The sequence below is a fragment of the Psammomys obesus genome, unplaced genomic scaffold (genome assembly GCF_907164565.1).
Source record: "Psammomys obesus unplaced genomic scaffold, mPsaObe1.curated_primary_1811, whole genome shotgun sequence".
Classification (NCBI taxonomy): Eukaryota; Metazoa; Chordata; class Mammalia; order Rodentia; family Muridae; genus Psammomys; species Psammomys obesus.
The window spans coordinates 296,756-308,406 of record NW_026596079.1 but is presented as its reverse complement, the minus strand read 5'-3'; the positions used below and the strand labels follow the sequence as shown (position 1 = coordinate 308,406).

The 11,651-nt window shown below is 51.3% G+C and overlaps 1 protein-coding gene across 2 annotated transcripts in view; it reads left to right on the top strand.

Annotated features, from left to right (window-relative positions):
• The first annotated feature begins 1,169 nt into the window (after positions 1-1,169).
• The window catches only part of Apol6 (apolipoprotein L6), a 13,115-nt gene continuing 2,633 nt past the window's right edge, over positions 1,170-11,651 (top strand). The window contains exons 1-4 of one of the 2 annotated variants that reach the window (XM_055626493.1): positions 1,170-1,701; positions 2,794-2,843; positions 8,133-8,229; positions 9,721-10,570. In XM_055626493.1, coding sequence (XP_055482468.1) covers positions 1,553-1,701; positions 2,794-2,843; positions 8,133-8,229; positions 9,721-10,570 — 1,146 coding nt within the window. In that variant the 5' untranslated portion in view covers positions 1,170-1,552. Of the gene's footprint in view, positions 1,702-2,793; positions 2,844-4,383; positions 4,403-8,132; positions 8,230-9,720; positions 10,571-11,651 lie in introns of those variants that run through there. The other variant, XM_055626494.1, reaches the window with a different exon arrangement.

The following is an 11,651-nucleotide window of genomic DNA, read 5'->3' as shown; positions in this document are numbered from 1 at the left end:
AACTGTCTACAGAAGGGAAAATGCATGTTTGGAGCCTAAGGGATTTACTGCATACCTCATGTGGAGCTTCGAGCATCGGGCATTGAGGCAGCCAAGGGAAGCCCTGCCCTGGGGACCGAGGCGAGGCCAGCCTCTGCATTACTGTAGTTCCGGTTCTGGACTCTGAAGGAGCACTCATGGAAAAACCATCTGGAGCCCTGCTGTAGTGATGAGTCCCCTCCCACAATCACTGGAGGGTTTCCCTGTCTGGTGGTTGTGTGGGGGAAGGAGGGGGGATTGGGGCAGCCCCCCCCCACCTCTCATGAACAGAGCACATCACTCCCACACAGTGGGTGGAGGCCATTGCCACGACTGGGCTGGGGGAGGGGAGGGAGTCCCTGCTCTGTCTTCCCTGCCCTCTGGGTTATGTTCTCCCTGGATAGGATCCCTGCTCTCTGGTGAGAAGCCAGGATCAGAGCACAGGACTGAAATGGACAGTTTCTCAGCTTTCCAAGGCTGTGGAGCAGAGGGAATAGGATTCGGCCTGGGAACCCAGGCGGTGGCTGGCTCAGCCTCGGTTGACAGGCACAGAGGGGTTGGGCCTAACCAGACACAGGGCCAAGTAAACCTACTCTTAGCTCTGTGCTCTGTGGTGGTCCTGACTGTCCTAGCACAGGCTTTCCTTCTGGTCCATTTGGGGACTCTCCAGCCCGCTTCCCCTCCACCACCACATTCCACCACCTCAAGGTCATGGTTGGCTTCATGTCCCCTAGAGGCCTCATGCTAATGGCTGAGTGGCCAGCATTTGATGCTCCTGAAGGTAACACCACCTTTAAAATTTATTATTATTATTATTATTATTATTATTATTATTATTATTATTAGTTATGTAGATGTCTGTGTGTATGCATGTCAGTGAAAGGGCCCAAAGAGACAGAGGAGTTGGATCCCAGAGAGCTGGAGTTCCATGCAGTTGTGTCCTTCCTGACCTGGCTGCTGGGAACTGAACTTGGGCCTTTGGAGGCCCAACACATGCTCTTAATAACTAAACACTATCTCCAAGCCCAAAAGATGAACGGGACCTTTAAGAGAGGGACCTAGTGCCAGGAAGTGATGTCATAAAGTCCACACAAGGAAAAGGATTAGAGCTTAATTCTCTTCCCTTGTATTCCTTTGTCATCCTGCCCTGCTGCCCTCTCACCCTTCCTTCCTTTCCTCCTCCCACTCTCCCTCCTGCCCTCTTCCCTCTAGCCCTACTTCCCTTCCTCCTCCCTGGTTGTCCTGAGGGGAACAGTTTCCTCCTGCACTGGTTAGGATGCCTCACTACAGACCCAAGGGGCCAGCAGACCACTAACTGACATCTCCGAAGCCAGGGGCCTACACAAGCCTTTCTGTTCTATAAGACAGGCCCCCTCTGACGCTCTGTTCCTGTGACCGCCCTCACCTGCTCTCCCAGGGAACGGTGCCCTGTCCTACCTGCTTTACCCACAGAGGACAGCTGGTCCAGCTCTGAGCCTGCTTCACACCATATGGAATAATTTCCCCAGCTCACTGCAGAGAGGAAAGAATACAGATGGTATTAGTTTTTAGTGGGAGGTGTGATGAAACGGAGGGAAATTCTCGCAAGAGCCTCCCACTGGGCCAGAGAGATGGCTCAGAGGGTGAAGGCTACCCAGGCCTGAGAGCATATGAGTTCAAACCCTGGGACCTACGTGGTGAAAGGTAAGAGCCCACCCCCGAAAGCTGTCCTCCGACTTCCACTTGAGTGCTGTGATTTGCACGCTGCGCACATGCATACACAAATGAAACAAATAAGTAAATGTTTCTTAAAGAGCATCTTCTCACCTCTCCCAAGGGAGTCAAGTACGAAGCATGCATATATTCAAAAATGTCCCTCACACCTGCATGGAAGTGCCTATGTGGGAGCCTACTCCCAGGGACTGGGTGTGTGCATGTCAGCCTCTACTGTACTCCAGACAATCTGATGTGGACAGGAACCCAGGAAGGGAAGCAAAGTCAGGGAATGCCTGTGGGAGCAACCAGACCTGAAATGCTGTGTTCTTAGGACCGGGTTCGGTGCCCCTAACTCTACTCACAACTACTGCTTTCTGTTTTACTCTGTCCTGGACTCCCAGGGTCCTAAGGCTGCTTCCAGGCAGGGCCTGGAGGGCAGAGACGGAAGCTTTGCCACACTTGGCACAGGGCGATCTCAGACATCTTTAGCACGAAAAGGTCCTTAGTCTCCGAGAGCAGGGAAAGAAAACGGTTTCCTGGAATCCGAGAGTTTCGGGGGGAGAATGCTCCTTGGGCCTATCCTGCTGGGGTGCATGTGTTGATAGCCATGATTACCTGTGTGTACACCGTTGAGACTGCGATAGTCACGGGAAAGGACTCCTGAACAGCCCTGGTCCCACCCTCCTGGGCTTACATCACTAAATACAACATAAATGATATGTGACTAGGTGTTAACGGATGGCAATGGGAAACATCTCTATAGATTCAGTACCACTGCGGTGCTTTCCCAAGCCAAAAGGAAAAAGGATGGTTTGAGACTGTGGTATCATGGAGCCCAGCTACCCTTAACCTCCTCATCCTCTGGGCTCAGCCTCCCGAGTGCTGGGATCGTGGGTAGGCATCTCTGTGCCCATCCAAAACTGTTATTTGTGGTTGGTTGGTTGGTTGGTTGGTTGGTTGATTGCACAGCTTCGGAATCCCTAGATGTGGCAGGCTGACTTGTAGCGTGTGTGGGGGAAGCGCTGTAGCAGAAACTGATGAAGAATACTTTGTATCACTCAGAGAAGTTTCTCCCAACAGCGGATGGCAGATCACCCAAGACCGGCAACTGACCGAAGGGCAGCAAGTGGGTGAGTGGTGGTGTGCTCAGCCATGAATGGGAGATCTGTCTCCCCCCCTCCCCCTCCCCCAGGGTTCAGGTCAGGTTTCCACCAAACGAAGGGGCTAATTTTAAGTATTCAGGTATGTGTGTGTGCCTTTGTGCATGGGCCTGGGCACGTGAGGGCCAGAGGCTGACATGAATATCTCCTTCAGTCACCTTCCGCTTTCTTTTTGAGATGGGCGTCTCCCACAGAAGCTGGGTGACTGACAAGTCTCGGGATCCTCCCGTCTCCCCCTCCCGAGCTGGGGTTGTAGGCGAGGTGGCTTCTTACTGTGGATGCCCAGAATCCAACTCAGGTTGGCACACTTTACCAACTGAGCCTTCTACCCCGTTTTCACCTTTAAAGCAGTTTGCGGCGAAGGATTTCCGGTGTGAGGGATTAGTCCTAATGCTGCTGCCCTCGTGAGGTGGTGACCAGGGTCACACATCTGTGTAGGGTATAGCTGTGTAGCGGGCACACGGGTTCCTCTTGCCCAGAGGGACACACAGACAAGTTTTTCCCAGAGAAACCAGGAATGTTATCCTCCAAGGCTTTTCAGAAGGGGAGTTACACCTATTTCCTAGTCGGTGGAACCCATTCTTGTAGAAGAGGTCACCGGTACTTTGCCAAAGACATGTTCATGGCAAAGGACTTTCGATGTAGTCTTGCCTTAAGCTCTATAGTGATAATTGTCAGGAGAACCCCCCCCCCCGCCCCGCAAGGTTGTAACTATGTCAGAAATAAATTGCTTGGGTCAGACTCTAGAACCAGCACTGGCTGACCAAGTTGTATTCCGATTTTCCTTCTTGCCTCCTCATGTGGGTAGTTACTCTGCTGGCCGGCTGTGGCATTTGCAGAGACAGTCCCCCCTTCCCCCCCCTCCATCCTAGTCACACAATAGTGGGACAAGAGTGGGACACAGTGAGTACAGCCACTGTGAGCCTGTCACATTGGGGGTTATCTGCTGGGTGACCCTGGCGCATGCGTAGGGCCTTCTCACACCGGTTTCCGGTTTGAAGTTATCGGCACTGGTTTGCCTTGCACCTCACAGGCCAAGGGCAGGTTATTCCCGCTTACAGTACTGTGGACGCGGATGCCCCGTGCACTTCCAGGTCCTGGCTCAGCAGTGACCGCTCAGTATGGAGCCTGGCAGGGAAAGGGCAGATGGTGGGTTTGTCTGGCAGGTCTGGGGATGGGATTTGGGATCTGGCACACGAAAGCACTCTCACCCTGAGCCAGGCCCCAGCCCGTCCTCTGACCACAGTGCGTGTGGAGGAAGATAGGAAAGTGAAACATGAAAACAGAAAACTTCTCAGCGAGGCCCATTTTACGGGATATTGACTTCAAAGCTGGGCTGCAGCTTTAGCGTATGCTTTGGGCTTAAGATGTGCCAGTTTCATAATCCTGTTCCTGCCTCCATGGGCCACCCTGCTCCAGCCATTGGCCCAGTTGGCGAATAAAAAATCCACCCTTGCTTCTGTCCCTTTTCAGCCCAGATGCTGGTCACAGCTCTCTCTGCACTGACTGGAGGGCTCCAGGAGAGAGAGGTGAGGGCTGAGGCTGGGGTCATCCTCTCTCTGAGGACAGTGGGCAGGGGAGGGAAAGGGAGGGGAAGGCTGCTCCTGGGACCCTAATTGATAAGGAGACCAGGCACTGGCTGAGGAAAAGGAGCTCTCAGGCTAACAGGGCTCGAAGCCCAGGCAGCTAGGAATGAGACAAGTTGGGCAGGGCCTCACGTTCAGCTCCTTGCATATGAAAACCCACTGGGACCCTCCCGGGCTCAGATGTGCCACTCGTGAGGGGCCACATGGCTGGGCTTTGCCTTCTTAGCTACGCAGAGTTCTTTCCTCCGAGCAGAGCTGAGTTTGTTTTTTATCCTGTGTGTAATTACGAACAGTCCAGAGACAATGGATCCTCAGCAAGGGATTCCCCTAGCTGGCTGTTCCCCAGAGACACTTCTAACAGCCAGCTAGAGTCTGTGAAAGTAACAGGCCCCTGGGTCCTCCCCTCCGGACTGTGCCTGTACTGCCCAGAGTGTCGGTCTTTTGCAGGGAGGACAGACAGAGCGTCTGTCCTGCTGACCACCCTAGCCCCCGGGATCCTGGAGGAGAGCAGGGCCGTAGTGTCAGACATTGACACAGCAGAACCTGCTGACCTACGACATGGTCCGCCAGCCAACCCTTGGCAGAGGTTGCCATTGTGGGTCAAAGTGAAGTAATGAGGTTGGACATTGAAAAATATCCAGAGGGATGGGTGGGGTGGCCTCATCAGCAGAGCACTTGCTAGAGGGTGAGAGGCTGGAGCCAACTCCCAACCGTGTGTGTGTGTGTGTGTGTGTGTGTGTGTGTAGCAGGGGGTGGGTGGGCAGGCAGCATGGCCTAAAGGCCTGTCGAGCGTGCCTGAATGTCCTCCTCGGCCACACTCCTCTGTCTTCTCCTGTGCTGTGACACTGGGCCGCTCACTCTCTGCTTGTCCTCTGCCTTTCTCTCCTGGGGTCCAGCTTTCGCTCTTCTCCCTGGTCTCCGGCCTCCAGCTGGAGGCTCACTCACCCTTTGCCTTCTTCCCATCAGGGGAAAGGCTGATAGTGCCTTGAACTCACCCAGCAGCCAGCCTCCATCACGCCCCACAACACAGGAGCACCCATCAGCCTTTGGAACAGTGCAGGGGTCAGCAGAAAGAACACTTGTTTACACTTCAGGCTTCATGTTGCCCTTGGCTATCACACCCCATGTCCACTGGGGAAATCTAAGGGTTTTCACAGCCCGGTTCAAGCTGTCACCCATTTAATCCAGGCACAGTAATGGCATTCTGCCTGTAAGTCCTTCTGCTTCTTCTTTATAACTTGGAAATGACCATCTCCACACTGACCTGGGTCCCAAGAGCCCTGGAGACCTTTGGATCTGATATCTGGTCTGACAGTGGCGAGGGCCTCCTTCCTGATGACAGAGTTCCTGAGCTCTCCTGATGGTCCCTTTGGGTTTTGTGGAAGCTGCAGTATGAACACGGGAGTGAGTAAGCCTTTTGGCGGAGCCCGTCCCCAGCTCTCTTCCCTCCTGGCAGTAATCACAGTCACTTGTCTCGGCAACTGCTCCCCCATCAAGGGCTTTCAATGATCCATGGTCGAAAGGACTTTGCCATGAGCAGCCCGGAGAGTCTTTTCCTCTCCGTGGCCCTATCACCTGGGCAATGCCAAGGGTCTTAGTTATGAGGAAAAGGATGATGAGTGGATATAGTTCTTGTCACAGCAGGGAAAGACCCTGGAGCTGGCAAGATGGCTCAGCAGGTGAAGGTGCCACCAAGCCAACAACCTGGCTTTGGTCCCCAGGCCCCACGTGCTGAAAGGGGAGAACCAGTTCCTGCAAGCTGTCCCTAACCAAAGTCACAAGTACACGGTGGGACAACCACGCCTCCACGTCCCCGCACACACAAAGCTAAGCTATCAGTGTAAAAATGTGTAGGATAAAAGTCCAAATGCATTTAATTTTATGAAAATGACTGACCTCATTTTCAATTCTACAGTCGTATAAGGGAGTTTGAGTGGAGCGGGCCAGCCGGGTTCAAAGACCTGGAAGGGTGTTTGGCGGGAACAGCACAGGGCGACAGTAACAGCAAAGTTACTGCCTTGCTTCAGCAGCAACCTCAGGCGACCACAAGTTTACTGATTAGTACATGTATATTTACAGAGATGTATATTAATTAAATAATTTTGGTGAAGATTAGGCTGAGGGAACTTTCTTGGAAACTGGCCTGTAGGCAATGGGGCGCCAGCTCTCTCCTGACTTCTCTGAGGGTGACAGACACCTCCCCTTGGTCTGGAACAGCAGCATGGCTCACCTCACTTAGGCTTTTAGTCTGGTGCGTTGGAGTCCAGCACGTGAGCTCAGCCCAGAATGATGGCTTCTCTACGAAACATATGTTACAAAATCAAACAAAATATTTTGTTTGATGTTAATGCGTTCCTGGAAACATAATTTGTACAATGTCTTTATCAGGGTTGCGTTGTTCTGGGAAAATGAATTTTTTTTTAATCATTATTATCAGTTTGTTCTTAAGAGTCAGTGAGAAACAACTCCAACACATCAGTCGAGAAAACAGACAAATGTTTTGTATCATTAAGTGCTACTTAGCAACAGTAATTTTCAAAACTTTGGGTACTGTTGACAGCATTAGCGTATTTCAAAGAGGTCTTTGTGCAGAAGTTAAGAGGGCTGGGGAGAGGCTCAGTCCATAAAGGGCTTTCCGTGAAAGCACGGGGATGGAAGTTCATCCTTCAGAGCACAGTAGGAGGAGCTACGCAGAATGGACTCAGGAGGACGCTGGGGTTCGGTTGGCAGCCAGCCCAGTGCAGCTGGAAGAACTGAAGACCCAGACAGACTCTCTCCCATGAACAATGATAGCGCTCGCGGGACAATACCTGAGGCGTCCTCTGACCTCCACATGCAAATGCACACAGACATGCAGACACACATCCAGCCACACAAACACATAGGCACAAGTATGCACACACATACACATAAAAACAGGAATCAGCAGATTAATCAGTGGTTCTAGGAGTCGGAATGTGGTGACCTCTAGGGTGCGTAGTACTAACAGGAAGGGCTGGGTCTTGACGTGAGTAGTGACAATGTGGGGGGGGCGGTTCCCTGCATTACCTCCGTTTTGCTTTCTAAGGTTTCAGTTATGGAAGCCTAAGAATAATTAAACAGAAAATTCTACAAGTCATTCAGAAGTTTTAAATTGTACAGTGCTGTGAGTTAGTTCCACCTAAGACATGAGCCATTTCTCTGTCCAGTGTTTGCCCTGTGCGTGCTCTCTGCCCGTTAGTCACTTAATACCACATGGTTTATATAGAGCTTGGTTCTGCCCTTGGGCTCAGCATCGCATCAGGATCTGAAGGGGACATGATTATCAGGCTCTCAACTACCTTGCACAAAGATGTAGCCTGATGCCAGAGTGTCATACACACACACAAGATTTCAAGACTGGCTTTCTCTGTGTAGCTCTGGCTGTCCTGGAACTCACTCTGTAGACCAGGCTGGCCTTGAACTCAGAGATCTGCCTGTCTCTGCCTTCTGAGTGCCAAGTGGCATATTTCGGGGTGTCAGATTCTGCTGCCCTCCGCTATAAATATGAACACTATCTTAATTCAAAATTGAAAAGCAGTAGTTTTCAGAATTTATCATTGGTGTGATTTCAATTCTGCATAATCTAAAACCTACACTTGAAATTTATGTTTTATGACATTAGAGGTAAATTTGATTTCTGTGTTCCGATTAGGAGACAATTTGACTCATAAGGCCATGGCTTTGGTGCCAACTGAAATGCCGAATGGTCAGGCAGCAAAGGACTATGAGGCTGATGCTGAGCTGCAAAGGTAACTCAAGGGTGGGTTTTTTGGGAAGGGCCGCTTGTGTGGAAGACAGCACGTGTTCTCTCAATCAGGATCAACTGCTTTTCTTGGTCACTGTTCTATGCTATGAAGAGACATCATGACCAAGGCAACTCTTAAAAGGAAAGCATTTCTTTGGGGGCTTGCAATTTTAGAGGTTAGTCCATTATCATCACGGGGGCATGAATGGCACTGGAGCAGCAGCTGAGAGCTTTACATCCTGACCCGCAGGCAGGCAGGCAGGCAGGCAGGCAGGCAGGGAGAGATAGAGGCCTAGAGAGAACTTCTGAAACCTCAAGCCCACTACCAGTGGCACACTTCCTCCCACAAGGACATGCCCACTCCCACAAGGCCACGCCTCCTAATCCTTCTGATCCTTTCAAACAGTTTTACTTCTTGATGAATAAACATTCAAATAATGAGCCTCTGGGGGCCATTCTCATTCAGACCACCTTATCACTCCAGGATCACTGTGTGGGGAGTGATCTTATCTTCTCAAAAGTCTGCATTATGATGAGGAAGTGTGTTTTCCTTGAGGAGAAAATGGTCCATGAGGCTGACTGTAATATTTTGAAGAGATAAGATTTGGTCAGAGGCAGAGTATTGGGATCCAAGGACAAAAATTGCCCCACTATGATGCTTCTCCACTTTGAGTCCCATAAAGAGTTAAGTCTTCTTGGCTCATAAGTTACATAGTGATATATATGAAATAATTTAATGAAAACATGCCCCTTTCAGTACGTTCATGAGTTCAAGGTCAGTTATCCATTAGTCCACAGCTGGACCGCAGCTTTGCCCTTCCCAAGACTGTCCTCTGTGGAAGCCAAACCCCTCTGACCCCTCCATCCTGTCACATGCTAGCTAAGAAAGAAATGGCTTCCTTGAAGGACCCATCCCACCTGCTGAGGGACTGAATGAAGGTTGCCAAGGAGGATGCACATTAGCTACTATTAATTTCAGCCCTCTCTAAGTGTGGAGCAAAGGAGACATGAAGATGTAGCCACTAAAGCAGTCAAAATGGCCAGAGTGCAGATGTGTTGTTATCCATCTGTCCTCTCCTCCTGCTCCTCACCTCCCCATGCTCAACACCTATCCCTCTCTTTCTCTTCCTTTCCCCAGACTCCTTCCCTCCCTTCCGCCCTGTCTCTCATATACTTTTCTTGGTCAGGACAGTAGCATTTCCCACTGCCCTCCCTCTAGAACAGTGCTCTATTTTCTCAGAGCAGGGCTGGACCATTCTGCCTGATTCATCTTGGAGCAGGAACAAGGTCACCCCAGTGTTCTGCCCATTGTCCCTCCTCTGTGATTCTTCTCCTCATCACACCAGTTGCTTCCTGCAAAGGTGCTCAGGCGTTTTTTAGGGAGAGGCGGAAAGGGTTCAGTTAGGAGTGAAGGCCACCTGGAGGCCGCATGGGCTGGATGAGCATGGGCTGGTCTGGGATGTTGAAGCCGAGTCTGTGTGTGCCTCCCCCGTAGGGATGAGGATGGTGGTCCTCTGGATGGCGATTTGACTGACGAGGAAAAAGTGAAAGTTGACGACGATGCTCTGACAAATGAAGAACGTACATTTTTAGAACAGTTCCACAGCTGGAAAGAGAATGAAAAGAAGTGCATTAGAACACTCTATGCCATCGCAAACTACATTGACAAAAGCCACCAAAAAGCCACCAAGACCAAAGTGGCAGCTACTTCTGCGTCAGTCGTCTCTGGAGCCATGTGTCTCCTGGGTTTGATGCTTGCTCCGACAACTTTGGGGGGAAGCCTGATGCTCACTGCTGCCGGGCAAGGTTTGGGGGCAGTTGCTGGGGTCACCAATATCGTGACCAACGTGAGGGAAAACTCTCGAAATAAAAAAGCCCTGGCCCAGGCCAACAGCATCATACCTACTAATGACCAGGAGTTCAAGGAGGTCAAGGGAGAGAAGACGCCCTATGTCACAGCCACCGGTGAGGTTGTCTACAAATGTGGGAGAGCCTGGGAAATCATCAAAAAGCACATCCGAGCCCTCCGGCTAACCAAAACACAACCGCATGTCACCTCAGCCGCCAAGAAGCTCATGACCTCTGGCCAAGTATCAGCCCGAAGCGGCAGGCAGGTACGAAAGGCCTTTGGGGGCACAGCCCTGGCTATGACCAAAAATACTCTCATGATGGAACGTTTAGCTTCCCTCTACTTCCTTGGCCGGGACATATGTGCTCTCTCAGAGGACTGGAAGGACTTGAAGGCTGGAAGGCCAACAGATCTTGCAAAATTGTTGAGAACGCGAGCTCAGGAGCAGGAGCAGGTGGTAGAAGAAAAAAACCGTTGCTACGAGAAGCTGAAGAAGGTGAGGGCCGGGTTTTGGAAGGGTCTAGGAGACGTAAACTGGGATCTATGGACAGCCATGGGATCTAGAACAGCCATGGTTAAGGAATTCTTTGTGTGTTTGTGCACGTGTGTGCGTGTGTGTGTGTGTGTGTGTGTACACGCTATGTTGTGAACTTTGCAGAGCTGTCTCTCACCACACTTCCATTACAGTGATAAAGACCATAGTCAATAGAGTTTATTTGGTTTATACAGCCCAAGTCACAGTCCAGCTGAGGTAGGAGTTCAGGGTAGGAACCTGGAGGCAGGGACTCGGGCAGAAGCCACGGAGGAATCCTGCTGCTTACTGGCTTGCTCCCACTCTATGCCTTACTCAGACATTCAGGATCAGGCGCTGGTGCCATCCACAGTAAGCTGGACCCTCCCACACCCATCATGGAGTCAAGAAAATGCCTCCATCTCAAGAAAATGCCCCGCTCAGATGCCCCTTGGAGAGGGGGAGGCCTGTCCTCAGCTGGCTTGGCTAGCCCTCTCTTTCTTCTTATGGATTCTGGGTTGGGAAGAGAGCTTCCTGGTTGAATAGATTAGATCTCTGGGTCACAGGGAATGTTTGGACTAACTTCCCTCTCAAACCCTATGTGGGCGCTTTAAGCCTTTGGGGAACAGTCAGGGTTGAATAAGGTTGTAGGGGTATAGAGCCTTACAGGCCTGACATGTACAAAAGAGAAGGGAGCAGCTGGAGAGCCCAACCTGTGCACCCACACAGAGGAAACTATGTGCAGGTTTTCCCTTGTGGGTAACCAGACATCTGCCAGCGGAGGAGAAGTCAGCACCAACAGGAGCTGAATGGGCCAGCACCCCTGAGAAAGGGTACACAGTCCACCTCTCCCCGGGGTGCTGGGTATTGATAAAGGGCGTGTGGTGGGTGTGGTGGTGATGCAGGGTCTGGTGATGGAGGGTCTGGTGGTGGTGGGGGGGTGGTTTGGGGGTGGTGGTGGTAATGTTGGTTTTGGTTTCTGAGACAGACTCTCAGTAGCCCAGGCTGACTTGACATCATAGTCTAGTCTAGTCTAGTCTAGTCTAGTCTAGTCTAGTCTAGTCTA